The sequence below is a fragment of the Mastomys coucha genome, unplaced genomic scaffold (genome assembly GCF_008632895.1).
Source record: "Mastomys coucha isolate ucsf_1 unplaced genomic scaffold, UCSF_Mcou_1 pScaffold13, whole genome shotgun sequence".
Taxonomy (NCBI): Eukaryota; Metazoa; Chordata; class Mammalia; order Rodentia; family Muridae; genus Mastomys; species Mastomys coucha.
The window spans coordinates 84,522,210-84,540,789 of record NW_022196895.1 but is presented as its reverse complement, the minus strand read 5'-3'; the positions used below and the strand labels follow the sequence as shown (position 1 = coordinate 84,540,789).

Below are 18,580 nucleotides of genomic sequence, written 5' to 3'. Positions count from 1 at the left end.
TTTCCATTGGCCTACTCATGGACAGTAATAAATCTTGGTCTTCTATACATTAGAAGCATATTGTTTTAATTTGTAAAAAAGTGAGTTAAGTTTTCAAAGCCCAAGTACCACACACACACACACACACACACACACACACACACTCACTCACTCATCCTATTAATTGCAGGAGCTCCACTGAAGGCTAGAAGACTTGAAAGAAGGACTAAGACTAGTTTTCTTAAGATCAAGCCAGAGAAGGTGGGGGAAGGCTTCCCACTTGTAGCTGAGCTGGGCATGGGAGAGGAGCAGGAACCCAGAGCTTCTGAAAGTGTGAGAGCTACCCTGGCTGCAGCTGCTGAAGAGTCCGCGGGAAAAGGGGCGGAGCCACTCTCACCCTCGGCCTCGGGGCCCCTCCCCACGTGACGCCCCGCCTACCGGGCTGTGCTGAGGGCGCGGGCAGCCCGGGCTCCTGCGCGGCGGCTCCGCTCCCGCTTGGGCCGCGGCTGCGCGCCCTCCCTTCGGGGAGGAGGAAGAAGAGGAAGGAGGAGCAGCAGTAGGAGGAGGGCCGAAGGCGGCAGTCGCGCCGCCGCGGGGTGGAACCAGAGCCGGCGGCTGCAGGGTGAGCGGGATGGCGGGCGGGGGGAGGGCGCGGGGTCGCGTGTGGTCCAGAGTAGGGAGGTGAGTGTGAGGCCCAGGCCGGCGCCCCGACCCTCGGCTCCACGCCCGGCCCGCCGCCGCCTTTGTTGCCCGGGGCCCGCGGCTGTGCGAGGCCGGGGCTCCTCGAGGCCTGGGCGGCGGGGCCTGCGGGCCAGGCCGGTCGGGGCTCTCGGAGCGGGACCATAGAATCTGCCTGGTCGTCTGGGCCGGGGGTGGCGTCCAGGGGATGAGATGCCGAGTGGGGCCAGGACCAGATGGCCGCGCTCGAGGTGCCGCGGAAGGGTCGCGGGAGGAGGGCCGAGGCATTTAAAACTGCCCTGATCTCGCACAGGCCCTCTTTTGCTCCCGGAGTTGGCAACTTCAGGTACGCACCATTGTGGCTCTGAGCGGCACTGTTGGTGTTTTCCAGAGCAAGGCCTGGCCCCAAACTTGGAAGAGTTTTATGTACCAACTTAGTATGTAGTCAGAACTCGATTTGGGGTTCTCACCCCCCACTTTTTGTATTTGAAGGCCGGTGAGACTGAGGTGGAACTCTGGCTTCCGGTAGGGAGATAATGTTGAATTCCTGAAGGTTTCACTTAGGCAACATGCTGCTGTGCCCCCGAGTACCTTGCAGTATACTAATTACAATCATAATGTGAATTAACACACGAGCGACTTTCCCAAATACAGTTTTAATTTATAGTGTTCCTTGGAATAAAGATAAACTTGTAATCCACATGTAATCAGACGAAGGTAGACCCCCTGTCTACGCAAAGTTGAATTATCAGCCATAGTAGGTAGCAGTTTACTTTAGTGTTTACTTTTAACCCACCAACTCCCACAGCGTGGAATCTACGTAGTTTACTTGAATGAATGAGTTTTCACTTCGAATCTCAGTGCTTTGAAAGGCTGTGAAAAACACCAATGATACTGCTTACAGGTATCATGGATAAAATACAGTCAGGGTAGCATATTGTCTGTGGCTTTCTTCTGCTCTGATTTCTCTCCAGTGCTGCATGTGTGGATGTGGGGAAAAGGGTTAGGATCCATGTCTAAGAAAGTAGGTCACCTTAACCTTTTGGTTCCACCACACTCCCTAATCCTTGTTTCTTTGAGGGCTTGGCTTCTGGACAGTGGGCTTCGTAAGCAACCTTAGGAGAGTTTATTATCCAGGGCTGGACAAGGTCAGGATCTGCCAAGTTATTTACCTGAACGTCTAGTTTTTCTTGGACTCCATTTAGCATCTCTTTAAAGCCACTTCTTCTGTTTGTGTTTATCTTTTAAGACTCTTCTGAATTCAGGTCCCTAGCCCTGATTCTTTCCCTTCTGACTGGAACTAAAACACTGTCTCCCTCAGGGAGTCATCTGAGTGTCCTCCCATGTTAGGACACCTGCAGGGAGTGGCAAGGCAGGGCTTTGGGTGCCAGCCGAAGCACAGGGTGTGGTGTGGAAAAACGCTGCTATACCAACTGGATTCCAAGCCGTTTACCTTCTCATATTCTTCAATCTTGCTTTAAAATGGAGAAGCCTTGTTTTTAAGAGCTGTCTTTTCAGAGAACAGAAACCAAGTGCTTTTGTAACCTTCTTGTGTAACTTCACTCCTTAGAGAAAACCCTGCTAATTTTTGCCACTGTGGACAGTTTCAGGAAACCTTGTTTTACCAGGAGAATCTTTTATTTTCTTTATAGAGGTAATTGTGTGATCTTATTTCAAGTCATGAGATACACTGAAAGGAGCCAAATCCTTTATGTCCATTTTTGAGTTTCTTGGTGCTTGCTGTCATTCTTAAGAATATGTGTTCGGAAGGAATAGGATGATACATACATGTGTATAGCCATTGGAAAGTTGTAACTTTTCTTCTGATTTCTTGCAGTTATACAAGTGACACTCTCTGAGTTTCCTAAATGGCTGTCTTGTTGATATCTGAGTGACCATATTTAAGATTTCAGTTTTCATACTGCGCACAGAAGATGTGACATGTGTTTGGGGTGGTCATTTACTAGCATATTGTGACCTTGAATAGGCTTTGGAACTCTTGAGACATCCTTAAATAGATATAAATCATCTCATAGTTTTAGTAAGTATATATTTTATTTAAAGTGAATCCGAACTCTTAATTGGGCTATAGGATTTTTTTATGTAGGTTTGCACCTTGTCTTATACTATGCTTATACCCTGGTCTTTCCATTCTGCAGCATTCTACCCTGCTTTACAACACCCAGCCTTGATACAGTGGTTCTGTTAACTCTCAGTGTCCACCAGTGGCTACTTGTATGGGAGATTTATTCTCAGACCTTACTCCCGGTGTTCATTCCTCTGAGAACCTTCCTGAGAACTGTGTGCCTCTTGAAGTAACAAAATGTCCTTAACACATTGCTGTCTAATTATTCTGTGATCTTCTTTCTGGTCTGTTTTCATACAGGTTCCAGGGAGGTAGTATGCCTGAGATGGTCTCTTCCCGTCGTGTCCCCAACACATTCCATGGAACTTGGCCACTTTCCCCTTTGTGTCTTTAGCATATCCTTTGGAACTTGCACACTGTGCAGGGACCTGCTATGTAGAAAGTGTATGTAGTTCTCATCACATTAAAGAAGGAGGCTCACTAAGTAGATATTAGATAGCTTTTGGTATTGTATGTTGTTCTTCCTTGTCCAAGCTGATTAGTTCAGGTGAATAAATCATATCATTAGTAAAATCGGAAACCTTGTATTCACATAGCCCAAATACGCCTTCACAAAGAGAGCTGTTTCCCCAGGAAAACATAATGTGTATGAATTGACTCATAGACCAAACCGGGTTATGGCACAGATGGGCAGATCTGCATTACCTTTGAAAGTGTGGTTATTTGTCAGTGTGGAAAGTAATTATTCCAGATCATATTTCCTTGCTATTTCTTTATATAGCTTAGTAAAGTCAAGCCTCAGTTATCTGGAACTTCTTGGCAACCTCAGTTTTAAACAGAGAATCAAGCAAGAAAAAACAACAATAACAACAACAAAACAATTTGAAATTAGACATGCCAGACACTTAGAAGACTGATTGCGGCAGTCTCTCACAGGGATACAAATCTAGATTGAATTTTAACACTTTGATATTGTATAATAGCTTTTTTTTAAAAAAAATCTTACTTGTTTTATTTGTAAAGTACTAGTTTCTGAGACTTGAGATGAGAAATTGAAACGGCACATGTACTGGGTTGGTGTTTAGAGTATAGCAAGTGATAGTAATAATAATTAGTTTAAAATGTTTTCTGGTTGGTGAAAAGTAATATACTGAGGAATCAGCAATATCTCTGTATGGTACAGACATTCTGGTTAAAAATGTCCAATATGGGAAAAGGTGCATAACACAGAATCAAGGGACATGGACGTGGCAGGGGAAAGCACAGGTAGTACATAAACTGTGTGTGTGTGTGTGTGTGTGTGTGTGTGTGTGTGGTGGGGTTCACAGGTCAGCATAGATGCCAGTGGAGCTTGGCTGTGGGCTCAGTACCCTTTAATTGGTGTGAATCCTCTCTGCAGTTTCTTGATGTGTGGTACGAAGCTGTCTTACTCCACTGTACATGTTTTGAAGACCGTTGTAATGATTATCTCATTTCCCTTCAGTCAACTCTTGGGTATTAGAGAAGAAAAGAAAGAGATGATAGACTGATGTCACTGAAGACCTCAGTGGCAAGCTGTAATATCATCAGTAGACCCCAAGGATGTCAGTGCCACCCTGAAGCAAATTAGGAGATTTGTGTATTTCTATACAGAAATTTAATGACAGCATGAGATCTTATTTAATGTGTGAACTTGTGTTTAAACTATCTCCTCGCAAATGTAGAAGTATGTGAGGCCCCCATTAGAGAAAAGATTTTTGCCAAAAACTTAATCATTTAGTTTGATCTTTATAATTACACAGATAAGCTTGGTTTACTAAGTGCCTCAGAAAGCTCTTTGCTATAGTGTACCAGATGATTAAAGTAACAGGTTTAACACACTTAAGTAAAGATGAGTTCTCACTAGTGGGTATACTACTTTGCTTGTGTATTACAAGCAAATTAATTAATTAATTTCCTTGTGCAAATTTTGATATTTGTAATATATTATTCTAAAAGTTAAGCTTTGGTTCTTTTGTTTGTTTTGTTTTTTGTTTTGTTCCATATAGGGTTTCTTTGTGTAACTTGTCCTGGAACACATTTTGTAGACCATGCTGGCCTCAAATGCAGAGACCCACCTGGCTCTGTTTCCTGAGTGCTCAGATTAAAGTCATATGCCACCAAGTCCTGCAAACTTTCTTCTTAATTGAAGTATTACCTTCTTCAGTGAGTCACTTGTGTGTTGGCATCTCTTTTAATGAAAAAAACATATTTAGGGAATATTGTTATCACATATCACAGACTGGCAGAGTATATAAACAAGTAGGAAATATTTGTATTTTTGTGCTTTTATACATCTATAAAATTGTTATAATTTCAGACCAGAAAGAGTTCAATAGTCAGACTTCATCATTCTACAGATGGATGAATGAATGAATAAATAAATAAATGAATAAATTCAGACCAGAGTGTTTATGCAGTTAGCTTAGTTACATGCCGATTCTCTAGAGGATTTCAGCATGGAAGTCTCGTACATACAGCTCTTATCGCCATTGATGCCAGTAGTTTAATTTAACCCTGGGATTTGGGCTTTTGTGCGTCTGAACAGTTGTCTGGGTTTGGCTAAGAGAAATATAGAAGCAGAGACAGAAAGAGCCTATAAGTCTAAAAGTTTTTTCCCAAGGGGAATTCTTTGTTTTCCTTCTTGAGTTGCTGAAACTCACACTTGTAGAAACTTCCTGAAAAGTGAAGAGGTAATAGCACCTTTCTGTTTGGGGCTTTTGTATCAGAAAATGTTGCTCTGAATATTTGGTTTACAGTCTGATTGTGTATAGAATTTTAGGTACTATTTACTCAGGAGAAATAGGTTATCTGGCACTGATGGATTAATCCTAAAATCTCAGTTTGTTATAAAGGATGAAAATTGGCTTTTGTTTTCCTAGTTTTTGGAGAGGTCCTTGTGACTTCCTTTGGATCAGTCTGCTCTTCTGTAATTGCTGTCCTACCTCTGGGAAGTTTAGAGGATGGCAGGTCCAGAATCCAGCATATTGTTTTGCAAGAATGCCAGGAAATGTAGAAGACCCAAGGAGAGCCATTGAACTTTTGGGGTGCCAGTTGGAGGTTTGAAGGCATTGCCCGTTATGGCCTTCACTGTTAAGAATGTGGGCCAGCTACCACTGGTTTACAGTGGTTGTATATTTCTAGAATTTTTTGTAGTTTTTATATTATCTGTTTATAATACTAAAGCTCTGTAATGGCTTATATCTCTTATTCTTTTATTCTTAAAATGTATTATGTCATTGATTTTTAAACTTAGGCTTTTCAATTCTAGGAAGACTTTAAACCTCTCGTTTGTAATATTTTGCTTTTACTTCTCTGAATTTTTTTTTCTGCTACAGGAAGTCCTGGATTTATTTGTTTATTAATTATTTTTATTTTCTTAGTTTTTCATGTAAGTCTTAGGCGGGGGTGGTAGGGGAGTTCTATTTAAATCTTTAACAATGAGTTTTAGTTTTCTTACCGTCCTACACTCTCTGAACTTATTTTAAAGTTGTGATCTTTTCTCAGGGATGTGTCTTGTCTCTCGTTCTAGAAGGCTTGAATTGTCATTTTTTTAGAGCTGGATCTGGAAAGCAGGACTTGGCACATACTAGACAGGTGTACTGTCACTGAGCTACCACTGGCTGCAGCTAAAGGTAGTCTTAGCCTTTTAACATTGTTCCCAGTTGTCATACTTTTCTTTTGCTTTCAGGTTTTCATTTCGTATGGGGGAATGGTAGTATGCTGGTCAGATTTTTGTCAACTGGACACAAGCTACAGTTATTTGGAAAGAGAAACTCTAAGTTGAGAAAATGCCTCCATAAGATTTGCCTGTAGGTAAGTCTATAGTACGTTTTCTTGATTGATGATTGATGTGGGTACAGTGACACTTCTGGGCAGGTGATCCTGGTTGATAGAAGAAAGCAGGCTGAAGAAGCCTCAGGGAGCAAGCTGGTAAGCAGTATTTTTTCATGGCTTCTGCTGCAGTTCCTGCTTCCAGGTTCCTACCTTGAGTTCCTGACCTGACTCTGTGATGGACTATGATCAGAATGTATAAACCAGGTAACCCCTTTCCTTTCCAAATTGCTTTTTTGAGATCCCAGCTAAGACAGGTAGCAGTTAACATGTATATTCTTTCTTGTTAATGATGGATTTTTGTTGCTGTTTGTTTTTTAAGACAATTTTGCTATATTGCCAAGGCTGAAACTCACTGTGTTGTCCAGTCTGTAGCTCCCCGTTCTTATGCCTCAACCTCTCAAGTGATAGGATTACAGGCCTGTACTACATATTCTGCTCAAAACTTAGCTGCTCTTCCAGTACCTCTTGTATGCAGAAGCTTGCGATCTATTGAGAGTGTTTATAGCGCCTGACTGATCTCTTGCTCTTTTTCTTTATTGACTAAGTTATTCCCTTTATATCCTTATCACAGCCCTTCTCAATCTCTTAACTCTTCCCTTCCCTCCTGATGTGAGAGTGGGGCCGAAAGCTCCCACTCTGTGGTGTAGTCTAAGTCACAACTCTGGTGGATTGAAAGTTACCTGTTAGATCTAGGAAGGTACTTTCATCACTCAGGAAACTGTAGGGTTTCGCTGTGTCAGGAACTAGACAAAGACCAAACATTTTCCATGATACTATTCATGCTGCTTTGCATTAACAAATCCAACTTAGGTGTAAACTGGGTATAATAGATTTAATGTACTTACACACTGAAAGAACACTGAGTTGATAGATTGTGTCCCCCCTGTAGCCTGGTGGCCTAGAACTCAGTATGTGGAGCAGGCTGCCCTTTAAGGCATAGGGATCTGTCTGATTAAAGACATGCTGGGATTAAAGACCTGCAATATCTACTACTTTCTAAAGTGCAACTTGTTAAATGAATAAAATATTAAGAAAAAGTGGAAATTCATTTCATTAATTCTTAAAAGCTAGCTGCATTAACTTTTTGTATGTGATTGAAATTATGAACATTCTTTTTCCTCTGTAATATAGTAGAAATGTAGAAAATTAGGTTATAATAAAAGATTCTTAGAAAAGTTCATTAAAACTTGCTCTACAGCATGCTTTAGAGATTAAAGCTCTTCGTTCATATGGCAAATCTGGAACTCAGTAAGGAAGATTCAAACTCAGTTCGAACCTCTGCAAACTTTGGTTGTGCTTCCCCTTATGTTAGTGTCAGTAGCCTGTGAATATGCCTACTTAAAACTTAACTAAGACTTGCTGTAATTATAAATTGTCATTTTCTTTTATGGCAATTTTATGTCCATTTTTTAAGATTATATTTTTTAAATCCACTTTTGTAGTTCTGAAAATACTCCATGTTGTTTTTAAAGTTTTATTTTGATTATTTATAGGCCCTGAAAGAAGGCAAAGAGATTTTATTGTATTTCTTACACATGAGTTATTTTTATTTGCATATACATGGCAGACATTGTAAAGCTGGCCTGCTGTAAAAGACATGAGACCCTAGAGTACAAAATGAAGGGCTTTGTTACTAGAATATAAACAGTTACCACTGTCAGCAACTGCCTTGTCTTTCTGGGTACCATGTGTGTTTTTTATTAGAGTATAAACTAAGACAAAGGAAAAAGCAATGAAATCTCTAAGATGCTACTATAGTAATGCAAAAACTAGAATCTGTTGGCAAAATAGTTAAATTATGCATATATGTTTAAATAGCTGTGATTAGTCTTTCATGACATTCATGAAGCTTCAGTTCAAGGACCCAAGGGTGAATCTGAATGCATTGATCTGAGGCCCTTGAGAGAATGCGGTAGCTTGTAAGTGAACTAGCTGTAAGTGGAAGTGGGAACAAGCAGGTAAAGCAGACTTGGAAGTGAGTTGAAAAATAAGCAGTTTAGTGTAAACCAGCTGCATTTCAGCTATATAGAAGACATCAAGTGGCAATGTCGAGGAGAGTTGAATAGAATTGGCCTATAAATGGTGAGATAGGAATGTGGGAATGGATGCTGTTTAGGTGCTATTATCACCATAAGAATAAGTATAGAAGTGTGAAGTGTTTGCATAGAGAAAGAAGAAGGGAACTTGCCTGAGTGTTGATTGCTCCATCAAGAAGGGGCTGGAGGGAAACCAGCGAGGGGGTTCTAAAAGCAAGGTGACCTTGTAGCAAAGACATGAAGTTCTGTTGAGAAAAGGAGTTTTAGTAGCATCTTAGATAAAAAGTGAACAGCTGGCCCCAGGCTGCTTGATGTGGTGGTGAAGGGCAGCTGGCAAACAGAGAGTAGAAAGCAGAAGTTGTTGCTGCTAAATTTACAAAGGTTTCTAGGAATTTCTGCTACAAGGGGAGCTGAGTGGAGCCCTGGCTATGGAGAAAGTGGGGTATTTATTGAGAGGAATGATCTAATGGAGGAAGAGTTGTTAAGAGATGGAGTGTGCAAAGACAATGTCGTGGTGCCTTTAAAAAGGAGCTAAGGAGTGATGTGGAGCAGACAGTATTAATTGGGTTGAAAAGATAGTAGAATGCACACTTTATTCTTTGCCTTCATTTTTGATGTTGGGGCTTGAACCTAGGACCTTGTACTTGCTGGGAAGGCTCTCCACAGCAGAGCTTTATCCCTAGCTACAAAGGTTTTTTTTTTTTTTTTTTTTTTTTTTGATGATTTATTTTCTCTGAAATTAGAGGCTGAGCAATCAGCTGAGATTGAAGATGGAGTATTTAGATGTGAGCAAAGATGAGGTCAGCAACAAGAGAGAATGAACCAAAAATAAAAAGTTGATTTCTAGATAGCATTGATTGATCTCACATACTGCCTTGAGAACTAAAAGAGAACTATTTAAGTGGCCTTTTCCAGCCATGGTCAGCGGTGGGTGCAGCTGTGGCTTAGGCAAAGGCATAACCAGTGGAGAGAGGGATCTGAATGCAGTGTCTGCAAGTAGTTTCTGCATTGGTTAGCTGTGGACTATAAACCAAGTAGGAAGGGAAGTGTGCTATTGAAAGTAGATTTGTTGTAGTTGTCATTTAAATTTTGAATATATAAGACTAGTAGACCGTGATGCATATCAGTATAAAACTTGATCAGAGTCTATAATGTAAAAAGGGAGAAGTTGTTGTCTAGGTTTTACTAAAGCAAAATAACAGTCTCATCTATTGACTTTGTTTTGTTTGTGAATGTTTTTGTTAGTTGGTAAAATAACTGACTCCCAGAAGAAGCCTTCTGCTTTGCTTGAAGCTGGTAGATTTACATGGCCATTCCCAAATAAAATCAATTTTCAGAAAAACAAATAACCTCACAGAATTTTCTCCAAGTTCATATTCACTAACAGGTCTAAAGAATTTTGTTCTTAACAATAGCCTCCTCTGTCTACTTTCCTTGCTATTCTTTCTACATAATTGAAACCACACTTTTCATATATTTTTTTTCCTGTGTTTTGCACTTAACAAATGAACTCTATGGGCGCCCAATGTTATTTATAACTGTGTAAACATGGATTTCAGTGGCTCTCCACTGTCCACATGTTGCAGTGCCAGAATTTGTTTCACTGCCTGCCTTATTGAAACTTTTAAGTATTATTATTGAATTGTCATTTCTCCTTTCACACCTTTGTTTATGTGTTTGGGGGTTTAATATCAAGTGTATATTCATTTATTGTTACTATATCTTCATGATGATATAGTAATATTCTTTTCACCTTGAAATGTCTGTTCTTTGTCCCTACTAGTACTTACTATCTTAAAGCCTATTTTGTCTGATATTAATTGAGCTATTTTAGGTCTCTTGGTTACTTTCTTGGTGTATTCTTTTGTATCCTGTTCTTTAAGTGATATGCATCATTCCATGTTAGAGACATCGTATAGACAACATGTCTATACTATGAAACATTATGACCAAAAGGAGTCTGGAGAAGGCAAGGCTTATTTGGCTTACATATCCTAGTTTACAACTGAGAGGAGACAAGATAGGACCTCAAATCAGGAAAGTAAAGGCAGTAACTGAAGCAGGAACAGTGTAGGAAGGCTTCTTTCTGGCTTGCCCTTCATGCTTTCTGTATAAATCAGGACTACTTACTCAGAGGTGGCCCTACACACACACAATAGTTTGGGCCTGCAACATCAATCATCAATCAAGATAGTATGCTGTCTGTGATGACACCTGCTTTTAATCCCAGCATTCTGGGAGGCAGAGGCAGACCAATCAACCTAGTGTACATAGTGAATTACAGGACAGCCAGTGCTACACAAAGCGATTTTATCTCCAAAAACATCCCCTCTCCCAAAAAAGAAGAAAGAAAATGTCTCAATAGACTTGCCTGGGGTTCCTCTTCCCAGATGACCCCAGTTTGTATTAAGTTGACAAGAAAGTAACCAGGACACAGCAGTAACTGTTTCTTTTTTTTTAATTCATCTGACAGTCCTTTGACTGGGTTAGTCATCTGCCAACTTTTTCTGTAAAATATCAGATAGCAAATATGTTAAATTTTGCATGCTATAGAGCTTTTGAACTCCTTGTTTTGAGGAGGCATCACAGTCTAATATACAAGAGTTTTTTTTTTTTTTTGGCCTGATACAGCTAAGTTACAGGCACAGAAATTGGAATTTCATATAATTTTCTTGTGTCATAAAAAGATTGTTCTTTGGATTTTTTTTCCAGCTAGTAATACCATAGCTATTTTTCCTTGATGAACATACACAAAGGAGTGATGAGTTTTGTCTACAGGGTACATCATAGGCTGTGATGCCCGAAAGGATTAAGTCCATTCACATGTAAGATATTCATTGATATGTCACATTAATGTCTGCCATTTCACTGGCTTTTAAGTTTACATCATTTTATGTTTCTTCCTGTGTTATAGACCTGCCGTGTTAAATGCATCTTTTAAATGTTAACTTCATATCCTCATAGAACTTTGTAACAACTTCACAGACCCTTGGTTATTTCTTATCACAATATACTTCAAAATAACGTTAATTCTGATAAAATATACATTTGGCCTTTCCCTTATATCTTTCTGATCTCTTTTTGCTGTTTTACATAAATTGTTTTATGTATGTTGTATGTTGCATTTCAATGATGAATATATTGATTTATCCTTTCCTGTGTCCTTTAAGCAGAGGGATGAGAGAAATTATAATATGTAAATTAGCCCTTACTTTTATCATTTCCAGTCTTTTCCAAGTGACATCTTCTTTGAAGCACTTTCCTTCTGGTATGTTTTGTAGGTCCCTGCTACAGAGCTGCTAGCAGCCCAACCTCTTTTCAACACAGCTTATGCATCATGCTAATTTTTTTTTTGATTATTCTACATTGCTTTGACTATAGAATTCTTGGTAGCGAATGTCCTTCAGCATTTGAATGTGTCATCCTACTCCCTTCTGGCCTCCTTTTGTTCTATTAAGTAGCTGGTCTCTTTTATATCTCCGCCTTCCTTTTTGACAAGTTCTTCCTTTATTGCTCATTCTTGCCATCTACACAGATTGCCTTCTCCAGAGGTCAGTAGTGTTTGTAAGCATGTGTTTTAGTGCTGTTTAACAGATAAGCTCAGCTTCAGTTAGTTTGTGGGAGAAAGGACTCACAAGCCTCCTCATTACATCATGTTATAGGTACATCTATGCATATATTGTTTTTGCCTCTATTTCTGGATGACAAAACATTCCATGGTCATCCAGAGCATTAGGAAATAAATGGTCCTATGAAATGACTCTGGCAGAATGGCTTATCTGTGTTCTTGATCTTGCTGTGAATTGTCCTGCTTCATGTTAACAATAAGTAGTAGTTTCTAAATCATACACTAAGCTTTCAGTGCTTCCATATTACTCAGAGGATTCCTTTTGGACTTTGGAGACATTATTAAACTTACTTTGTTTTTCTGTAAGGTGGAAATAAAGGCAGCCTTTTAAAAGTAGGACTCTTGTGAGGGGCAGGAAGGGAAATGTATTTTTTGGTGCATTATGACCTACACAGCTGCAGCCATCAGCTCTGCAGCAGCAAGTGAGTTGGTTGTTTCGAACCAGCTCCCTCCTGGCCTGAGCGAGTGTGCACAGACATTATGAATACCTTGCTGTTCTTTTAATGTTGCTTATTTGTATATGTGTGTAGGGCTGACAACTTGAAAATGGTTGCCTGTAGCTCTTTCTCTAGAGGTAGAATTTTGTGAGATTACCCCTGTCCACTTCAAGATGTCAACTGGTGGTGTCATTGTGCAGGGTTTTCTTTTAGGTAACCATAGTTTAAGATTTCATGGAAATATTCATAGAAGATATTATATGATTCTATAGTTCATAGAAGATACCATCTAGTAGCCAGTGTTCTGGATCTTTACCTTTTTGAGTTTTTCTGCCCCTTCTTCTGCAGTGTTCCCTGAGCCTTAGGTATAGGTTGTATTGTAGATATATCAACTAGGGGTGGGCACTCCAGGGCCAGTTTTATCTGCACTTTCACCTGTAGATTTTTGTGATGGTGTCTGTTACAAAATGTGACTTCTCTGGTGAGGGATAAGAACTACCTTTACTTGTGAATATAAGAATAGATATTTAGAATTCAGTTTGGAAAATACTAGTTTATGAATAGTAGGTTTTTTAGGGGGTCAGTATCTCACCAACCAATGGTAGTTGGCTAGATTTTCAGTACCAGGGATGAATTTTCTCCTGTTGAATAGACCTTTAGTTAAATCAGTTGGCTTTTGGTTGCCACTAAGATCTAAATGCTACTATGGTACCCTTTTGTGAGCCACCATGTGGTTGCTGGGAATTGAACTCTGGAAAAGCAGTCAGTGCTCTTAACCACTGAGCCACTTCTCCAGCCCTATTGTACCCTTTTGCATATTTTGCTATGCTGGTTATTGTGGTTTCTAGACCTTCCCTTGGTGGGTCTTCTGATTGCTTTTCTCCTTTACCTTTACCACCTTTGAATAGTTCTCAGGCAGGAGGCTTTCAGGTCAGTTCCAATTTGAAAGGTGGTTTTCTATGCCTGGGAATAAGAGTTTTTGTTAGCTACTCTATGGCTCTAGAAATATATTATCTTGATTTGAATTTCTTGTTTAATGAGTTTTACAATGAAATCACATTTTTTATTACATAGTTCATAGAGTTTTGACAAATTGATTAACCCACTTAAGCCTCACCACAGTTAATATCTTTGAGGAGATTCATTGTCTCCAGAATTCTGTGTAGCCAAGGATGGCTTTGAATCCCTGATCTTCCTGACTCCAACTCCCGTAAAGGGATGAGATCACAGACTTGCAGATCACACCTGTCTTATGTATAGCCGGGGATTGAACCTGGGTCTAGTCCTTGTATCAACACTCCTAATTCACTATCTTTGTTGTTTTTATTCTCTTAAAAGATCTTGAAAAATGCTGTTTGGGAATGACAAAATGATTTTATTACATGTTTTGTGTCTATTGAAATTTATCCTATTAGAATATAAAACCAAGTTTAAAAATACCTGTTTACTTAAAAACATTAATATACTTTTTTATGTATTAACATAAATCAGTTTCCTGAAAAAAAAAAACCCTACACTTTCTAAATACTAAAAACAGAGAGTGAGAGAGAAAAGTAGCAGGAATCAGGTTTAGTGGCAAGTACCTTTACCTGCTGGGCCATCTCATTGGGCCTGTAGATGTTTTTCTTTTTTTTTTTTTTTTTTTAAATAAATATCTAAAACCTTTTTCCCTTGAACCATTATACAAATTTTTCAAGTGTATGTGTAAACTTAAAACTTTGCAATTAGAAAAATGGCAAGATTGATTCAGAACACTTATTGAGCACAAGACAGATGGTAATCCTATAAAAAGATGGCATATATTTTTGGAAGTGCAAACAGGAAAATAGATATTCTTTAAAAAAATTTAGAGTAATCTCAGCGTAGAAGATGGAGAAAAAAGATCTAAAACATAATTTGATTGAGCTTCTACTTTCTAATGTCTAGGATTGGATCTTGTCCCCTTAATATTAGAATTGAGTTGCATATGCATTGGTAGTGTTTTTATCATCTGTGATATAGATATATGATAGTGGCACGCAGGACTATTGGAACCTCAGGGTTAGTGGAAACACTGTTTCACAATTAGCCACTGAGTCTGCTATCTGGGAGAAGACCAGACACTTAGTGAGTTCACTTGGTGCATAGCTTCATGTTTAAAGTGTCTGGTGCTCCAAATATTTGTAACTATTCTATTTTTACAGTGTCTTCCAGAAACAGTGTATGACAGCAAGACTGTTAAAACTGTTGCTGCTTTTTGTGGAGCTGATGTAGCTGTTCCTGATAGGTTGTCTGGTCTGAGTGGTTTCAGTGAGCATGATTTTTGCAGATTTTTTCAGTACAACCACCTGCTATCTGTAGTTAACACTGAACACTTGACATATTCTTTTTTTTCCCTCAACTCCCACCTGTTTTACCAGTGTGTTTCAGACAGATTTGTATTGTAATTTACCATTCATATATCTGTCTCTTCTACTGGCTTATGAGCATTCTAGATTGTAACTTACTAGCCTTCATGTTATTTCACTTTGCTGAGTGTAGAGTAGGAGTTAGTAAACAAATAGTGAGTTAGAGCTGTGTCTTCTTCTAATTAACTGAGATGCTCTAAGCTGCAGTGGAAAGGTGTAAGATTTTCGGGTGCATTTTTCTTCTTTGAGTCAGGCAGTGTACCTGTGATAGGCCATAGACTGTGTCTCACAGTACATCTGTATGTGTTTGAGGTGTGGGCTTATTCTTCCAGGACATTATGATTCCTTCATTATGTTTTGCTCCTTCAGCCTGGTGCATGGGCAGTGGTGAGGGGGCTACTTAAGACCTGGTGCTGAAAATGAGCCTGGTCAGTAGAAAAGACCTAGTCCTGGCCTAAAAACAAAACAAAGAACAAGGAGTAAAAAAAGAACCCAGTGTTTGCCCCAAGCCCAGTATATTTAGCATGCAGTTATCCAGTTATCCTAATTTTTTTTTTTTTTTTTTTTTTTTGAGGCAGGATTTCTCTGTGTAGCCCTGTCTGTCTTGGATCTCACTCTGTAGACCAGGCTGGCCTCGAACTCAGAAATCCGCCTGCCTCTGCCTCCCAAGTGCTGGGATTAAAGGCATGCGTCACCATTGCCCGGCTTAGTTATCCTAATTTTTAGGGTGACATTCCTAAGACTAGAATTGGGTGCTTTTGTTTTGAAGCTAGAAATTAAAATTTCTGTTAAGTTTTATTTGAAAACTAAAATGTTTAATGGCTTCTTTTTCTTAAACTTTTTTTTCCACCAGAAAATAGCTTCAGAGGTTAAATGAAGCTGGACAGAGTTCACCAATGAGGCATCACAGCCCTTCCCGATGTTTGGGCATAGCTGCTCCAGAAGCAAATTGACCCGTTTGGATTAGTTAACTTTTGTCAAAATGAAGAAAATCAGTCTGAAGACCTTCAGGAAATCTTTTAACCTGAGTAAAAGCAAAGATGAAACTGAGTTCATGGTGGTTCAGCCCCAGTCCCTTGCTGGTGATTTTGTGAAAGATGATTCTTTATTTGGAAGCTGCTATGGCAAAGACATGGCCAGTTGTGACATTGGTGGCGAGGATGAGAAAGGAAAGAACAGGTCCAAAAGTGAGAGCCTGATGGGCACTTTGAAGAGGCGGTTGTCCGCCAAGCAGAAGACCAAGGGCAAGGGTGGCACTGCGCCCGCAGATGAGGACACCTTCTCCTCTGCTTCAGCTCCTGGTGGCCTCAAGGATGTGCGTGCTCCACGGCCCATCCGCTCCACATCACTGCGAAGCCACCATTATAGCCCCACACCCTGGCCGCTGCGTCCCACCAGCTCGGAGGAGACGTGCATCAAGATGGAGATGCGAGTGAAGGCGCTGGTGCATGCTGCCAGCCCAGGACCAGTCAACGGTGTGCGCAAGGAGCTGCGGGAGCTGCAGCCCAAGGAGCTGAGGGAGCTGCAACCCAGGGAGCTACTGCAGCCCAGGGAGCTGCGAGACCTGCAGCCAGAGCCGCGCCCTGAGTCCCGCTGCAGCCCCAACTCACCCGGGGACCTGAGCCTCCACCTGGAGGAACACGTGCCTGTAGTAATCGGACTCATGTCTCAGGACTACCTTCAGTACACCGTGCCTTTAGACGATGGGATGTGCCCTCTTGAAGGGCCACGCAGCTGCTGCCTGGATACGTCTTCTCCCATGGAGGTGTCAGCTATACCCCTGCCAGGGGCTAGTAGCGCCTTCTCTGAAGACGACAGTCATGTGGACCAGGACCTGGTTGTAGGCCCAGAGATCCTTGTGGATTCATCAGTGAACAACTTGTTGATTGGCACCACAGGAGTCATGTTGCAGAGCCCTAGAGGAGGTCATGATGACGCCCCTCCCCTCTCACCATTGCTACCTCCAATGCAGAATAACCCAATCCAAAGGAACTTCAGCGGCCTCTCAGGCCCAGACTTGCACATGGCCGAAAGTGTTCGCTGTCATTTGAATTTCGATCCCAACTCTGCGCCTGGGGTTGCTAGAGTTTATGATTCGGTGCAAAGTAGTGGCCCCATGGTTGTTACAAGTCTTACGGAGGAGCTGAAGAAGCTTGCAAAACAAGGGTGGTACTGGGGCCCCATCACACGCTGGGAGGCAGAGGGGAAGTTGGCAAACGTGCCAGATGGTTCTTTTCTTGTTCGGGATAGTTCTGATGATCGTTATCTTTTAAGCCTGAGCTTTCGCTCCCATGGTAAAACACTTCACACTAGAATTGAGCACTCAAATGGTAGGTTCAGCTTTTATGAACAGCCAGATGTGGAAGGGCATACATCCATAGTTGACTTAATCGAGCATTCAATCAGGGACTCTGAAAATGGAGCATTTTGTTATTCAAGGTCTCGGTTGCCTGGATCAGCAACTTATCCAGTCAGACTGACCAATCCAGTGTCACGGTTCATGCAGGTTCGCTCTCTGCAGTATCTGTGCCGCTTTGTTATACGTCAATATACCAGAATAGACTTAATTCAGAAACTGCCTTTGCCAAACAAAATGAAGGATTATTTGCAGGAAAAGCACTACTGAGAGATTGGGAGCCCTGTTTCTTGCACTTCGGGGTTCAGAAACAAGACTTGAGTACAGTTTACAGACTTACATCGCCATTGAAGTCTTTGCTGCCATAACTTTTAGTTTTTATGTGTGAGAGTCATCGATTTGTTCAGGGGTGGGGAAGTGTCTGCAAGGCGTCCTGAGTTTATTTTGGTTCTTGGAAAGGAATGTCTTGAGGGTCTAGAAGTGTGAGTTATCTTTCCTTAATGTGCAGAATAATCACAATGTGAATGACCAGATTCTCCTTAATGCCCCTCCCCAGTCCTTTGCTGCTATCCACTGTGATTCTTATGCATTAAAGCACATTTCATGTGTATTCAACCCTAAGTAAAGTTGAATGAAACTTAAAGAAATATAAATTGCTATGACGTTAAATGGCCCAGTTGAATTAAACATGTGTGGGATAAAACATTTACATAAACACTGAAAACTGATTTTTTTAAGTCTCACACTTTAACAATGATTTGTTCAGAATTATGAATTAATACAATGTTGATAAATGGAATGCAAATCTGCAACATCTTTTATAACACTTTTCTAAATTATTTTTTAAGGATGTGATAATTGTTTTGGTTGTGAGAAGTTGAATTTTTCTGTTGCCTTCATTTTCATCTTGTGGTTTGTCTCTTTTGATAAATTGCCTTACATTAAAAATTGTAAACAAATATATACCCAATTTAGAAATTGTTGCCTTTTCTGTCATTAAACTCGGGTACAAATTGGCGTAACTTAAAGCTATGTAAAGCCCAAACAATTGTTACAAAAGTGAGATAACCCTGCTTTCTTGTGAGGTGTGTGTGTGTGTGTGTGTGTGTGTGTGTGTGTGTGTGTGTGTGTGTGAGAG

General features: G+C 40.5%; 1 protein-coding gene across 2 annotated transcripts; it reads left to right on the top strand.

The window, feature by feature from the left end:
* The first annotated feature begins 415 nt into the window (after positions 1-415).
* Positions 416-18,412, top strand: Socs6 (suppressor of cytokine signaling 6). Of its 2 annotated transcripts, XM_031366211.1 has the most exons (3): positions 416-601; positions 6,453-6,577; positions 15,940-18,412. In XM_031366211.1, exon 3 carries the CDS (start codon positions 16,069-16,071, stop codon positions 17,710-17,712), a length of 1,644 nt encoding a protein of 547 aa, XP_031222071.1. In that variant the 5' UTR covers positions 416-601; positions 6,453-6,577; positions 15,940-16,068; the 3' UTR covers positions 17,713-18,412. The 2 variants fall into 2 exon arrangements, with proteins under 2 accessions (XP_031222071.1, XP_031222073.1); XM_031366213.1 differs by lacking the exons at positions 416-601; positions 6,453-6,577 and adding an exon at positions 6,678-6,802.
* The last annotated feature ends 168 nt before the right edge of the window (positions 18,413-18,580 follow it).